The sequence below is a fragment of the Loxodonta africana genome, chromosome 2, assembly GCF_030014295.1.
Source record: "Loxodonta africana isolate mLoxAfr1 chromosome 2, mLoxAfr1.hap2, whole genome shotgun sequence".
Lineage (NCBI taxonomy): Eukaryota > Metazoa > Chordata > Mammalia > Proboscidea > Elephantidae > Loxodonta > Loxodonta africana.
Genome location: NC_087343.1, coordinates 202,780,006 through 202,797,118, shown reverse-complemented (window position 1 = coordinate 202,797,118; position 17,113 = coordinate 202,780,006). Strand labels below are relative to the sequence as shown.

Below are 17,113 nucleotides of genomic sequence, written 5' to 3'. Positions count from 1 at the left end.
AGTCAACCCTTAATTTTTCTCTTGAGAGACAATCCTACTCAACCTCTGATTTCCCACGTCTCCCTCACTTTTCAACAGATAAGTCCCAGTTTTAAGTCCAATGTGCACCATTATTTCTAGTTCAGAACCTGATTTAGGAGGTGTCTTAGTTATTCAGTGCTGCTATAACAGAAATACCACAAGTGGATGGCTTTAGCAAAGATAGATTTATTCTCTCACAATCTAATAGGGTAGAAGTCTGAATTCAGTGTGCGGGCTCCAGGGAAAGGTTTTTTCTCTCTGTCAACTTTGGAGGAAGGTCCTTGTCATCAATCTTCTCCTGGTAGAGGAGCTTCTCAGCACAGAGACCCTGGGTCCAAAGGATTCATTCCCCTCCTGGTTCTTCATTCTTGGTGGTAGGAGGTTCCCTTGTCTCTCTGCTTACTTCTGTCTTTTAGATCTCAAAACAGATTGACTCAAGATACAACCTAATGTTGTAGAACTGAGTCCTGCCTCATTAACATAACTACCTCTAATCTTGCCTCATAAACGTTATAGAGGTAGGATTTATAATGCATTGGAAAAATCACATCAGATGACAAAATGGTGGGCAATCACATAATGCTGGGAATCATGACTTTGCCAAGTTGACACACATTTTTGAGAGGACACAATTCAATCTGTGACAGGAGGTTTAATAGGTACAGAACAAAGGGCAACAAATTTCAAATAGCAGCCAACTAAGCTCTAAAACATAAAGGACAAATATTCTCCTTGCTCCACCCAAGGAAGAAACCTCTGAATTCCTCTCAAATGGGCAACTGAGGGAAACTGGGAATCACTTTTTGCCTCTGGCATGGCTACAGGGACCCACAATCTCTGATGATCAATTAGTCTCTGCCATGGATAAGAAGGTGCACGGAGACTCAAGGGGTACAGGTTCCCATGGAGATGGTATTTGCCTCCCATAGGACCTGACTTGCAAAAAGCAATAGCCATGTGTATCCAACTGTGTCAAGGGCTCCGAAAATTGCTTCGGTATAGGATATGCATCCTTCAATACAAAACTGAGTGGCTGTTTCCTCTGTATGCCTAATGAAAGAATAACATATTAACCACAAAATATTTTTATTAAATTCTGTTCTGCTAGTTCAAATAATCCATTTTTCCATTAGGTGAATGCATATGCTTAAATTATTTAGACCTCCGTATACAAGCATTATCATGTGTCCTTATCCTCGTTAGAAATGTGTTATAACGTTCAGGAGAAAAACCATTCATTCCATTAAGATTGTAGCAACTGTGTTGGTTAGAGCCTTGAAATAATAAACATGAGGTTCTTAGGTAGTGGCTAGCTGGGTAGGCTTTGGGATAAGACAGGCCAGATTCAAATAATAGCCCTTTACTTAATGGACATGTAACTTGCGGCAAGTCACTCAAAATAATTATCTGTCCTTAGGGTCACTATGAGTTGGAATCGATACGATGGCAACAGGTTTGGTTTGGTTTTTAGTCTCTTGATCAATACAAATATTGCGGGGAGGGGGATAATACCTATCTTTCATGTTGTTAGAATTAAGTGTGATAATAGAATATATCACGTAACATGGTGCTTGGACTCTAACAAACCCATTATTGTCAAATCGATTCTGACTCATTGTGATACCATGTGTTACAGAGTTAAACTGCCCCATAGGTTTTTATTAGCTATAATCTTTAAGGAAGCAGATCTCTAGGCCTTTCTTCCTTTGTGCCAATGGGTTCAAACCACCAACCCTTAGGTTAGTGGTTAAGCACAAAACACTTGTGTCATCCAAGGAGCTTTAGACTATAGTAAGACAACAATAAATGGAAAATATTATTACAGGAAATACTAGTTTTATGTGGGAAATAATATTCCCTCTGGCCAACCAACACTTGGTGACTCAGAAATGTCTAGAAACCTGGCCAGGATCACCTGAAGTAAAGTTGTGAAGTAAGTTAAGCTCATATTTGATTCCTTCTTCATCTAATCTCTAACTCAATCTTTCCTATTAAAAATACACCCTCAAAACATAAAAATTTAAAAAAGACAACTGGCAGTGTGTGGTAGTAAAGGTTGGATTTAGGGTTACAGAAGCCTGGGGCTCAGCTTCGTCTAATGTTTGCTAGGTGAACTTGAGTGTTACGTAAACCCTATGAACCTCTATTTCATAATGAATAAATAAGGAATATACATCAAAACTACCTGACAATGTTGCTGTAATAATGATAATTTATGCAAAACACTTTTTAAATATTCAATAAATATTAGTTATTGTGTTTGGAATAAAAGATTAACTCAATATGAACATTACTGAGGCTATAAAAAGTTATTAACAAGGGTACCTGCATTTTAAAATGTCACCAACATTTAAGGACATGGAATGACATAACCGTGGTGGAATTTCAGGTATCCACTGTGTTAACACTTGGACCTAGAGCCTCCTGAATCTCCCACCGCTTTCCACCACAGGAATCTCTTTTTTCTCATCTGCGTCACTCCCTGGAAAACCTGGTGGCGTAGTGGTTAAGAGCTACAGCTACTAACCAAAAGATCGACAGGTGCTCCTTGGAACCCTACAGGTTGGTTCTACTCTGTCCTTTAGGGTCACTATGAGTCAGAATGGACTCAATGGCAACAGGTTTGGTTTGGTTTTTTGCCACACCCTGCTATTCCCTGGAAACCCTAGTGGCATGGTGGTTAGGTGCTATGGCTGCTAACCGAAAGGTCAGCAGTTCAAATCAGCCAGGCAATCCGTTGAAACTCTATGGGGCAGTTCTACCCTGTGCTATAGGGTCACTATGAGTCAGAATCAACTGGGCAGCACTAGGTTGGTTTTTTACTATTCTTTCTTTCTCCTATATCACTTTTTCATGGTTCCTTATTTTTATGTTTTTTTCTTTTCTATTCTATTCTCTCTCGCATGTACAGTATCTTTCCCATGATACCAATCAGCTTTATGAGAATCTTGGAACTGAGAGTTTCTTCCCTTGACTCAATTAAAACAAAAACCCACTGGCGTCTTGTCGATTCCGACTCATAGAGACTCTATAGGACAGAGTACAACTGCCCCATAGAGTTTCCAAGGAGCGCCTGGCGGATTTGAACTGCAACCTCTTGGTTAGCAGCCATAGCACTTAACCACTACGCCGCCAGGGTTTCCTTGACTCAATTAGGACCACCGAAATGATTTTGCCTTTTTCCTCAAGTAGATAAAGGACATCCATGTCTCAGACTCTACATGCTGTATATAAGTACCTCTGTTTACGATATCTTTATTTGCTCCAAGTATCATAAAAGGGTCATGTAACAGACCTTCAAAATGGATCTTGAGAGGTGAGCGAACATGGTCAGGGTCACAGGTAATTTGTAGAAGAACCAGAGTGAACTCTTTTCCTTAATCATTGGGTACATTTACATGGCACCATGCTGGGAACTGTTGACTTAGAAAAGGTGATGTCATTTTGAATTAAGTCTTCTCTCACTCTTAGGCTTGCCTAGAACCTAGTCCCTTTCCAAGAGTTGCTACAATACCCGCTTCCCAACCTCATTTCTTTGGAACATTGTGATATAGATCAATACTTACTCCCTCCTGCAAAATGATCAAAAACATTGAGAAAGAAAAAGCCCCAAGAGATCCCCACTTCCAACACCCAAACAAGGAAGGTAAGGTACTAAAACCCTGAGGCCTATCGAGGGCTATTTACTACTCAACAACTGCTCTCCCAGGAATAGAATGGGCTCTAATGACCTGAGAGCTATTACAGACAATTGTATTGATCCTCCTTTCCCCCTCCTACACTGAGTCTCTGCCTTTCCGTACTATCTTCTTCAGAGCCCCCTTCACATCCTTATTCCTTAGGGTATAAATGAGAGGATTGAGCATGGGGGTAATTATAGTATAAAAAAGTGCAACAAACTTTCCTTCACTTGGAGAATAACTATGCATGGGTTGGAGGTACGTGTAGATGGCTGAGCCATAGAAAAGGAAAACTACCAAGAGGTGTGACCCACAAGTCCCAAAAGCCTTTCTGCGTCCAGCAACTGATTTGACTCTCAGCACAGCCTGAGCAATGTGTACATAAGAGCCTAGAATTAGTGCTGCAGGAAGCATTACAATAATTACTCGGGCCACAAACATCTTCACCTCTGTACCTTGTATATCCTCACAAGCCATCTTCAGGAGAACAGGCATCTCACAGAAGAAGTGGTTCAGGTGATGGAGGCCACAGAGCGGCATGGCCATCATGAGACCTGTCTGAACTGCAGAGTTCATGAAGCCTCCCACCCAGGAGATGGCAGCCAGTGTCTGGCAGAGTCGGGGGTGCATAATGGTCGTGTAGTGGAGTGGTCGACAGACAGCAGCATAGCGATCAAAGGCCATCACCACCAGGAGCACACACTCAGTGGAGCCCAGGGCGAGGAAGATAAAGAGCTGGGCCACACACCCTCCGTAGGTGATGGTCCGGTCAGATCCATGAAGGTTGATCAGAAGCTGGGGCACAGTGCTGGTAGTGAAGCAGAGGTCCAGGAAGGAGAGATTACAGAGGAAAAAGTACATGGGTGTTTGCAACCGCAGATCCAGGCGGGATAGAGTGATGATGGTGATATTGCCAAAGAGAGTTAGGGGGTAAAAAATTGAAATAAAGATGAAAAGGGCAAGTTCCAGTTGAGGCCAATCTGAAAAGCCCACCAAAATGAAGCCATCTCGGTAACTAGTGTTGAACCCTCCCATAGTCTTTCACCTGTACAAATACAGAAAACAATCTTATGCCTCTTAAGAAAAACATGGGCCTATGTTTCTCAAACAGTTACGCGCTCAGCTACTAAACTGAAAGTTTGGAGGTTCAAATCCACCCAGAAGCACCTGGGAAGAAAATCCTGGCCATCTACTTCTGAAAGATCACAACCATTGAAAACACTATGAAACACAGTTCTACTCTGAAAAACATGGGGTCCTCCTAAGTCATAATTGACTCTACACCAATTGGTATGGGTTGATTTATGAAGAAACATGGATTAGTTCCTTATTCCACAGTATTGCCTAAAGACTCCTAAATCATGTATTTTATTATCTATTTTGCTATTAAGTTTTGCTCTGTTCAGCCTTCTCCTTTTCTTACTCTTCTCTTGAGGGTGGAAATCACAGGATTAGGAATAATGTGACCTTCATTAGAACCTTATTCTTGCTGCCTTCTTGTTCCATGAGTTCAACCACACCCCTTAATACCTTCGATCTAGTGTTCCCTTGTCATAAGTAGAAATGATGATTACCTCCCTTTAGGCCTTGAGGCCACCACATGTCTCTCAGTTTGTCATACCGTGGGGGCTTGCATGTTGCCGTGATGCTGGAAGCTATGCCACCAGTGTTCAGATACCAGCAGGGTCACCCATGGCAAACAGGTTTCAGCTGAGCTTCCAAACTAAGGCAGACTAGGAAGAAGGACCCAGCAGTCTACTTCTGAAAAGAATTAGCCAGTGAAAACCTTATGGATAGCAGCGGAACATTGTCTGATATAGTGTGGGAAGAAGAGCCCTTCAGGTTGGAAGGCACTCTAAAGACAGCTGGGGAAGAGCTGCCTCCTCAAAATAGAGTTCAACCTTGATGCCCAGATGCAAACATCCATTAATAATTGGAATGTGGAATGTATAAAGTACGAATCAAGGATTATTAAAAATCATCAAAAATGAAATGGAACACATAAAGATCGATATCCTAGGCATTAGTGAGCTGAAATGGACTGGTATTGGCCATTTTGAATCACTCAATCACATGGTCTACTATGCTGAGAAGGAAAGCTTGAAGAGGAATGGCGTTGCATTCATCGTCAAAAAGAACATTTCAAGATCTGTCCTGAAGTGCAATGCTGTCAGTGATAGGGTAATATCCACACACCTACAAGGAAGACCAGTTAATATGACTATTATTCAAATTTATGGACCAACCACTAAGGTTAAAGATGAAGAAATGGAAGATTTTTACCAACTTCTGCAGTCTGAAATTGATCAAACATGCAATCAGGATGCACTGATAAATTACTGGTGATTGGAATGTGAATGTGAAAGTTGGCAACAAAGAAGAAGGATTAGTAGTTGGAAAATACGGCCTTGGTGATAGAAAAAAATGCCAGAGATCACGTGATAGAATTATGCAAGACTAACGAATTCATCATTGCAAATACCTTTTGTAACCAACATAAACGGTTACTATAGGCATGGACCTCGCCAGATGGAATACACAGGAATCAAATAGATTACATCTGTGGAAAGAGACGATGGAAAAGCTCAATATCATCAGTCAGAACAAGGCCGAGGTGGTCAGTGGATCATACCACCAATTACTCATATGCAAGTTCAAGTTGAAACTGAACTGAAAATTAGAACAAATCCACAAAAGCCAAAGTATGATCTTGAGTATATCTCACCTGAATTTAGAGACCATCTCAAGAATAGATTTGACACATTGAACAAGAATGACTGAAGACCAGACCAGTTGTGGAATGACATCAAGGACATCATAGGTGAAGAAAGCAAGAGGTCATTCAAAAGACAGGAAAGAAAGAAAAGACCAAAACGGATGTTAGAAGATACTCTGAAACTTGCTCTTGAACATTGAGCAGCTAAAGCAAATGGAAGAAATGATGAAGTAAAAGAACTGAAGAGATTTCAAAGGGCAGCTCAAGAAGACGAAGTAAAGTATTATAATGACAAGTGCAAAAAGCTGGCGATAGAAAACCAAAAGGGAAGAACATGCTAAGCATTTCTCAAGCTGAAAGAACTTAAGAAAAAATTCAGGCTTTAAGTTGCAATAGTGAAGGAATCTATGGGGAAAACAGGAAGCATCAAAAGAAGATGGCAGGAATACACAGATCATTATACCAAAAAGAACTGGTCAACATCCAACCATTTCCAGAGGTACTGAAGGAAGAAGTCCAAGCTGCACTGAAGGCATTGGCAAAAAACAAGCCTCCAGGAACTGACAGAATATCAATTGAGATATTTCAACAAATGGATCCAGAGCTGAAGTGCTCACTTGTCTATGCCAAGACATTTGGAAGACAGCTACCTGGCCAACCGACTGGAAGACATCCATATTTATGAGTATTCCTAAGAAAGGTGATCCAACTGAATGTGGAAATTATCAAACAATATCATTAATATCACACGCAAGCAAAATTTTGCTGACAATCATTCAAAAACAGTTGCAGCAGTATATTGACAGGGAACTGCCAGAAATTCAGGCCGGATCCCGAAGAGGATGTGGAACCACAGATATCATTGCTGATGTCAGATAGATCCTGGCTGAAAGCAGAGAATACCAGAAGGATGTTTTCCTGTGTTTTATTGACTACATAAAGGCATTCAACTATATGGGTCATAACAAATTATGGATAACATTGAGAAGAATGGGAATTCCAGAACACTTAATAGTGCTCGTGTGGAACCTGTACATAGATGAAGAGGCAGTTGTTCAGACAGAACAAGGAGACACTGCATGCTTTAAAGTCAGGAAAGGTGTGCGTCAGGGTTGTGCCCTTTCACCATACCTATTCAAGCTCTATGTAGAGCAAATAAAATAAGAAGCTGGAATATATGAAGAATGGGGCATCGGGATTGGAGGAAGACTCATTAACAACCTGCGCTATGCAGATAACACAAGCTTGCTTGCTGAAAATGAAGAGGACTTGAAGCACTTAGTGATGAAAATCGAAGACCATGGCCTTCAGTAGAGATTACACCTCAACATAAAGAAAACAAAAGCCTCACAACTAGACCAATGAGCAACATCATGATAAACAGGGAAAAGATTGAAGTTGTCAAGGATTTTATTTTACTTAGATCTACAATCAACAACCCATGGAAGCAGCAGTCAAGAAATCAAAAGATGCATTGCATTGGGCAAATCTGTCGCAAAAGACCTCTTTAAAATGTTGAAATGCAAAGATACTGCCTTGAAGACTAAGTACACCTGACCCAAGCCATGGTATTTTCAATCACATCGCATGCATGTGAAAGCTGGACAGTGAATAAGGAAGACAGAAGAAGAATTGACCCCTTTGAATTGTGGTGTTAGCAAAGAATATTTAATATACCATGGACTACCAAAAGGACTAACAAATCTGTCTCAGAAGAAGTACAACCAGAATGCTCCTTAGAAGCAAGGATGGTGAGACTGTGTCTTACATACATTGGACATGTCTGGAAGGATTGGTCTCTGGAGAAGGACATCATGCTTCGTAAACTAGAGGGTCAGCAAAAAAGAGGAAGACCCTCAATGAGATGGACTGACACAGTGGGTGCAACAATGGGCTCAGGCCTAACGATGATTGTGAGCATGGCACAGAACCAAGCACTGTTTCGTTCTGTGGTCACTGTGAGTCAGAACAGGCTCAAAGGCGCCTAACAACAACATACATTGTGGTAAGGATCAAATGTAGTAATATGAAAACTGCTTGTAAAAACTTAAGGCGCAAAAATGTAATATTTGTATTCTATGTTTTTCTCTTTTGCTCTTTTTCTTGATCGATTAACGTGTTTCAGTAGGTCAGAACCATGGATTATGAGGCTGAGATCTCAACATTGATCTCTGGGAGCTCATTTGCTTCCTTCTGCTCAGTGTATTTGATCAGCTCACCCTTCCTGGAAGGCCCGCTTAGGACCAGCTTCCACTTGTCATGAAGGACTGAAAAGATTATAGATCCTTCGATTTGGGGGAAAAAAGAACAATTAGCAACAAATACTCTTCTTATGCTAAGTCATAATGCCTGGAATAGACTCACTTCTTCTGCTCCTGATGAATCTATCCCTCAGCTCTACAGGAAGAGTTAGTTGTTCCCTACTTCTACCCCAATCCTCTTTGCACAGTTTCTCTCTAGCACCTGTAACTTTGCATTTAAGTTCTTTTTACTTGTCTTAGTTCTACTCTGAGCTGTGGTCTCCTCAGTGGTAGGCGACATAATGAATACAAAAATAAATATTTGTGCCTTCCTTCATGGTACGTTAAAAAAAAAAAAAAAAAAAATTGCTGTCGAGTTGATTCTAACTCATAGCAACCCTATAGGACAGAGTAGAACTGCCCCATAGGGTTTCCAAGGAACACCTGGTGCATTCAAACTGCCAACCTTTTGGTTAGCAGCTGTAGCTCTTAACCACTATGCCATTAGGGTTTCCTCATGACACGTAAGAGGTACTAAATTGATGTTCCTTTAATTCATGGCATATAGTAAATGTTAAATACATTTTGTTGAGTAAAAAGATTTACTCTCCCTTCAAATCTCATGGAAATTTATTTACTCTAAGAAACATACAGATTAATTACTATTACACTTTGACACACTAAGTGGGATATACATAAAAAGTTTCTCTACTTTAAGATTGATATTTCTTGTAATAAAATTCTAAAAAGGATTATGAAGAGTGCATCAGCAAGGAAAAAAACAAAAAATAAATAAGGTTCCCCTATAGACTGGCATATGTTCAATTAAAATAATTTTTGGCTTTCCATTTATTGTCATGTAAAATTTGGCCAAGGATATTGGTGATGTTTTCACAACATGACTGATGTAATTACTAAATAGTACCAGTAAAAAATCTTGAATTGGCAAATGTTTTGTTGTATGTTTTTATATTAAAAAAATAAGTTTTTAAATAATAATTTTGGGCAAATTAACTCATTTCATGAAGGATCAATGCTGGATCGATAAGTCCAGCAAGGTATTGGATGCCACTCTTGATGATCTTGGGGAAAAGATGGATTCTGATCTGCGTTAATAATAAAAAAGTGTTAATCCACATGTAGCCTCACCAATACATCAAAGCTATTTTCTAAAGGCCACCAAAGTAAAATATAATGACTTAGAGTTCCTGCACCAGAGACCCCACAGATCTGCTCAACTACTGACCAGCTGTACCATCTTCAGGAAAATTTACTTCTGTATCACTTTATCCAGTTGTTAAACAGAGATAATACCTTGTGTCATCATGTTTTAATGGGAATTAAATAATGTGATGCATTCTATAAACTGCAGATAATATGCTGTACACACTTTGAATACTTGCCTGTCTCCACCATTAATCTTCGAGTTCCATGCCACTGCATCTGCTTCTGTTCATCATTGTATCTTCATCTACCAGTGCACTACCTGGTGAATAAAAGACTCTCCATAAATATCTGTGCTGGCATTAGAAATATTTGATTTTTGTGCATCATGTAAAGAATTACTACATCTGGAATACAGCTTCTTGTTTAGTGGCACGAGGTTTTTAACTCAGCCCTGCTCTATATTTTTATCAAGAATTTTTATGATACCATAGAGGTGTGCATGCAATAGAACAAAAGTTTATAAATATAATTAATATAACAAAAAAAACATAATCTAAAAATATCTCAACACTATTCAACAAAGAGCTTTAAATAAATTACATACTACTGAACGGAGAAAATTGAACCTAGGCTTCAGGACCTTAATTGCACAAATGTAGAATAGAAGGAGACTTAACTCAACAATCAATCATGAAAAGGTGAAAGACAGAGATGACTTGGCTTGTACTGCCAAAAAAAATCAACAATGCCCACTTGACTGTTGAGTTTTAACAAGTGGAAACTCAAACAATATAAAAATACTGAACTTTGGACTCTCTAGTTTGGATGGAAGCCTAAAGAAAATTTCCTATAGCCCCTTGCACCATTTGATGCATGGCTCCCCAGGACAGCATCCTAAACTGAGAGCTTACATAATGAAGCCCCTGCTTCGTGTCATCATCCTTTAATAACCATAATTTTTGCCCCTTTATTTTCCCCTTATCTATCATCTGCTCATTTCTATATTTATGTGTCTTAATTCCTTGGTCCATCATGTCAATTATTTTCTTGCTGCTCTCCTTAACTTATTATCTCTCTGCCCTATGCAGCCAGTTCTGGAAGAATGTAATTCTCTATACTTACCATAAATCAAATTAGATTAATGAGTTCTGCTGAAAAGAATGATTCAAGTGTTGAATGCAATACTACTTAAGCTTTATGTTCTTGATAATGTATCTTGTTTTAATTGTGGAACAAATATACATAATGAAACACTTGCCAATTCAACGATTTTTACATGTATGATTCAGTGACATTGACTTATACCTTATCTTTAGCATTCCCCCTCTCTACTTGCTCTTTTCCAATTAATGTTACATGTGAAAAAGCCCCTTCAACTACAAAATAATCTCCCTTCATACTATGTTCCTTTCTAGCTACTGCTCTATGTCTTTCATACTCTTCATAAATAAGTTCATTGAAAGAGTTGTCTGTACCCACCTGGAGCAAAGGAGAATGAAAAACATCAAAGACACAAGGTAAATATGAGCCCAAGAGGCAGAAACAGCCACATAAGCCCTAGAATACACCAGCCTGAGACCAGAAGAACTAGATGGTGCCCAGCTACCTCTGATGATTGCCCTGACGGAGAATCCCTGATGAAGCAGGAGGACAGTGATGCAGACCTCAAATTCTTCTAAAAAGACCAGACTTATGGTCTGACTGAGACTAGAGGGAACTAGTAGGTCATGGTCCCCAGACCCTCTGTAAGTCCAAGAGTGGAACCATTCCTAAAGCCAACTCTTCAAACAAGGATTGGACTGGACTATAAGACAGAAAATGATACTGGTGAGGAGTGAGCTTCTTGGCTCAAGTAGACACATGAGACTATGGGGGCAGCTCCTGCCTGGAGGTGGAATGAGAAGGCAGAGGGGGACAGGAGCTGGCTGAATGGTCACGAGGAATACACAGTGGAGAGGAAGAGTGTGCTGGTTTATTAGGGGGAGAGTATCTAGGAGTACATAGCAAGGTGTGTATAAGTTTTTGTATGAGAGACTGACTTGATTTGTAAACTTTCACTTAAAGCACGATAAATTAAAAAAAAAAATTGTCTGTGCTCAATGTTTCAACTTTGTCCCCTCCCATCAGTCTCCAACCTGCTGCTATATGGATTTCGTCCACACAACTCTTTATGGAAACATCTGGTGGACATTCTTCAGTTCTCATCTCTGTTTAAGCATTTTATCTGTTGACTATTGCCCCTTTCTACACAAACCTCTTCACTTCCCTGGTTTTTTCCTACTTCTCTGTCCATTCCTCAGCCTCTTTGGCATGCTCCTCTTTCTCTGTGCAGCCCTAACAGGGCTTACACAGCCCTTACAGGGTTCCATCCCCAGAACCTATTACCATTCTACACTTTGCCTGTAAAATGCCATCCACGCCAGGGCTTGAATCTCAGGTCACAGTGTTGATAATACCCAAGGGTATCTGTCCTCCCACAATCTTTCTTCTTAACTTCAAACTTCTATAATCCATGTCCTACTTCCTAATCTCCAGCTATTGGCTAGGGTCCTGGTAAGAACGAGCTGATCTTCCAGAATCACAGCATCCATGTCTATCTGAAGTATTACATTAAACCTCTCCCAAGACTGATGCCAGTGACTTCCTGTATTCAGCACACCTTACCATGCACTCCATGAATTGTCACATCTTTCACTCAGGAATCAGATGCTGCAGTTATGATACTTTTCCAATCCCTCACAGATCTTTGTTTTCTTCAATCTTCCTATGATCTCTATTGCTTGGTTCTTCCTCATGCTCACATATGGTAATCATAAAAAGAAACACTCTTCTTAAATCCTTCCTGAACAGGAAACTCACAAACTCCCTGGGAGCCCTTCCCATCTTTCAAGAGCAGTTGCAAATTACTATTCACATGGATTCAAAGGTGGGCCTTTTGTAAATCCCACACAATATTCTTAGTGCTATATCTCATAACCCAAGTGAGCTTGATCATAAGGCAGGTCTTCCCCTGGTCAAACTGGCTCAGGAATTAGGCAGCATTGAGTCATCATGGGAAGAATTTCATTGCATGCAGCTGAGCAGGGGTGAGGAGAGGGTGGAGATCTCATTAGGGGAGACACAGAATAAACACAAATCTCCATCCAATAGACAACTCTCCAAATATCTGAAGGAAATTGTCATGACATGCAATCTTTGCTAGACTTCATATTCCTCAACTGAAGGCAATAGACTTAAAATGCCAATGATCTTTCACATTTCCCAAATCTATCATTCCAGTAAAAGAAGGAAATGAAGTGAGGCTGATATAACTGCTCCCTAATCCTCTCGTGTTCTTATCTCAAGTCTCCAGATGTTCATGAATTTTATACTCAAATATAAGTACAGGGTCCAATACTCTGCATTGGTCAGATATAATTTTGAGTATTTCACAAGTTCTTGGCAGGAGACTTGGATTACAACCTTGAAAATTTCAGAGACTCCAGAAAAAAACAAAACTGATATTGCATCTGAAAACATCTCATATGAGAAATAGATTTTTTTTATTGTGATTTTAGATTGGAAATGAGAAAACTTAAAGACAAACACGATAGCTTTTTTATGTGTTTAAAGATCTGTCACATGGGAAAGATGGTAAACTTGCTTTGGTCTCCTCCAAAGGCCCTAATTAGGACCAACTGGTGAAAATTGTAGACAGATTGAGGCTCAATATAATAAAAACTTTTTTAAAAAATGAACCCTTCTAAAAATGGACTACCTGGAAATATAGGGATATTCTTGTGACATGAAAGCTTCCTGCTCATTCAGGGGCTGAAAGGTGACCTTGCCAGATGTTGTAAAATTGTTCCTGCATTAACTGGCAGACTAATTTAAATGACTTTGAGTATCCTATCCAGCCACAATAGTCTGTATTTTTCTAATCTTAATGCTTTAAGATGAAAACATAACCTCTACTCCTAAGACCCTGGGCACACATATATCATTTTGAAACTTGCATATTTAAGACTCTTGATTTTATGCATTACAAAGATCAATGTTTGTGTTCCTCTCTGTGCGTGTTTGTGTCTGTGTGTATGGGCATCTGTGGGTCTGTGTATGAACTCTACAGATAATAAACTTCTTGAGACCAGAAATCATGTGTTACAAAATGTTTCAGCATCATGCAGTACAACTCACTTCACGTCAGTCCACTAATTTAATGATATTGTCTGACTAGAATGGAGCCACATTCAAGTCAGAAAATTTAATCTTCTACTCTGAGCAAAGGAGGAGATTCCACAAATTCCTTTCTAATCACCTTCATTATTAGAACAGCCAACCTTACATTTGAATCTAATTTCACTTTCTCATAAAGCCTCTGTGAGTAGTACTCTTATTAACTTTGGAAAATTATATTCACTATCAAAGCCTGGCCCAAAGCATCCTACTATTCATTCTCCATCACACAGTCTACACCTTCTAGAGACCCAATCATTCTCTCATCCTAACCCTACTTCTCTCATATGTAATATCCTGCCCTATTCCATGAGTCTTTAGGGTAATCTGAGGACTCTTTTACAAATCCCCAACAATAATCCATTAAAATTTTCTCTTATAAGACCAGAGAACCACAATTTATGTCCAGTCACCTCTATGACATCCAAAGGCTGAGCTAACATGTTGTTTCAACTTGACTCCTCACACACAGCACTGTCTCCAAACAGTACAGATTCCCTCCTGTTATATATTCCTCCAAGAAGTCTTCTTACATTTATCTTCAGCATCTCTGATCATGCCTCTCTTTTTCATCTCCTGACTCTGATATATACAGTTTACTTTGCATATTAGAGCTACTGGCATCTAGGATTTGAGTTTTGGAAGGGACCTTCAAAATTACTTTAAGCCAACTCTCATGCTTCCAATAAAGAAACTTAAAGTCCTATAATTGTCCAATAATTTCCCCATGTTCATGCAGTTGGAGAGTAGGAGATACAAGTGAGAATACTTTTTGGTCTGCTGTGTGTAGTTGGTGAGTGGATGGGTGGGTGCGTTGTGGAGAAGGGCAGACTATCACTGATAAAATATGTTCCTGTGTGAATTTAACATCTCTACCTCCTCAAACAGGGGACCTTACACAGTGAAACTCAGGGCTAACTGTCTAATGAAATATTCCTAGAGTTTTCTAGATTCTGTGAAGCCAAAGGAGACCACCTAGTCCACAATCGCCCCAAAGTTCCAGAAAAGAAAATTACCACAATTACCTCCCCAATCCTACTGAATTCAGAGGTGGTTTGAGACTGACAGCATCTAGAGATGCCTGAGAAGATGTGTTCTTCTTTGGTCCTGACTTCATCTGTATGGTGGACGGCTCTGATCATAACTTCTTTCTTGAAGAACTCATGATTGCATACAGTTCCCTCCCTCAGCAGGGAAGATGGATGAAACCTATAATTCTGGATGTGGGACCATCTTTCTCACTGGATCCCTGCACACTCACCCTAGCCAGCTCTGACCAGAACTGAGCTAGTGTGTTATTAAGCCACTTCTTGACCCAAGACTGAGCTCAACTTCTCCCCTAGGGACATTGCTAAAGCCTCCTTTAGAGCAGTGGAGGGAGAATTGTTTACGAGGTGACACCTTGGAGACCTCTGGGTCCCAATGTGGCAATTAAAATCAACTGACGGGCCCCAAGATCTGCCTTGCAGTCCTCAATTCTCTCTATTCCCCTTACTCAAAGCATCTGCCTCAACCAAACAGACCTATGCAATATAATCAGAGCACCATTTTTCACTTGGCTCATGCTACTCCACAGCCTGGAATTCCTCCCACTTCCCCTACTCTGATCCAAATCCTACTCACCCTTCAAGAACCAGACCAGATCCCACATCTCACTTGAAGCCTACCATTTTGGCCACATGGTTCAAATATCTACCTTCCCTGACTTCTCATATACTGCTAATATAGCCTCATTTATGTGTATCATTGATTCAACTAATTAGTAATGTCCTTGATGAGAAATTTGTTCTTTTACATTTCTCTGTCTCTGTCACAATATTTAATGCATTAATATTTCTTCTTTCTTTATACCCTGTTTAAACACATAAAGTATTTTAAAAAGATTTGTTCATTTATCAACTCATTCAAAACTTATATTGAGCTAAAATAGATATAGAAGGGAAATTCCTCAACATAGTAAAGGGCATCTATACAAAACCAACGGCTAACATTATTCTTAGTGGAGAGATGCTGAAAACATTCTCTCTGAGAACAGGAAGAAGACAAGGATACCCTTTATCACCACTCCTATTTAACATTGTGCTGGAAGCCCTAGCTAGAGCAATAAGGCAAGAAAAAGAAATAAAGGGCATTCACATGGGTAACAAAGAAGTAAAACTGACCTTATTTGCAGGTGACATGATACTGGGCATAGAAAACCCAAAGGACTCTGTGAGAAAACTACTGGAACTAATAGAAAGACTCAGCACAGTAGCAAGATATAAGATAAACATACAAAAATCTCAGTTGGATTCCTATACACCAATAAAGAAAACAATGAAAAGGAAATCAGGAAAACAATACCATTCATAATAGCCCCTAAAAAAAAAAAAAAACAAAGCACTTAGGAATAAATCTAACAAGAGATGTAATAGACCTATATAATGGAAACTACAAAACACTACTGCAAGAAAGTAAAAGAGAACTACATAAATGGAAAAAATATACCATGCTCATGGATAAGTGGACTCAGCATTGTGAAAATGTCAATTCTACCCAAAGCAATCTACAAATACAATGTAATCACCATCCAAATACCAACTTTATATGGAATGGGAAGAGGCCCCAGATAAATAAAGTGCTATTGAAGAAGCACAAAGTAGAAGGACTTGCACTACCTGACCTCAGAACCTCCTATACAGCCGCAGTAAACAAAAAAGCCTGATAAAGAACAATTTGTCAATGTATCTGGTACAACAATAGATACATTGACCAATGGAACAGAGTTGAGAGCCCAAATATAAATCCATCCACCTATGGTTACCTGATCATCCACAAGAGCCCAAAATCCATCAAATAGGGAAAATACCGTCTTTTTAATAAATGGTGCTGGCAAAACTGGATGTCCATCAGCAAAAAAATGAAGCAGGACCCACATCTCACACCTTACGCAAAAACTAATTCAAAATGGATCAGAGACGTAAATACAAAACCAAAAACTATAAGGATCATAAAAGGAAAAATAGGATCAACACTAGAGGCCTTAATATACGGCATTAACAGGATACAAACCATAACGAGCAACACACAAACTC

The 17,113-nt window shown here is 39.5% G+C and overlaps 1 protein-coding gene across 1 annotated transcript; it reads right to left on the bottom strand.

Annotated features, from left to right (window-relative positions):
• Positions 1-1,255: 1,255 nt before the first annotated feature.
• Positions 1,256-5,288, bottom strand: LOC100654180 (olfactory receptor 2Y1-like). The gene has a single exon (XM_064279291.1). The coding sequence runs from the start codon at positions 4,734-4,736 to the stop codon at positions 3,798-3,800; it is 939 nt and encodes a 312-aa protein (XP_064135361.1). The 5' UTR covers positions 4,737-5,288; the 3' UTR covers positions 1,256-3,797.
• Positions 5,289-17,113: the final 11,825 nt, after the last annotated feature.

What these genes read in the sequence shown, in the direction of transcription:
- LOC100654180 (XM_064279291.1), bottom strand. Translation starts at nt 4,736, where the DNA reads ATGGGAGGGTTCAACACTAGTTACCGAGATGGCTTCATTTTGGTGGGC.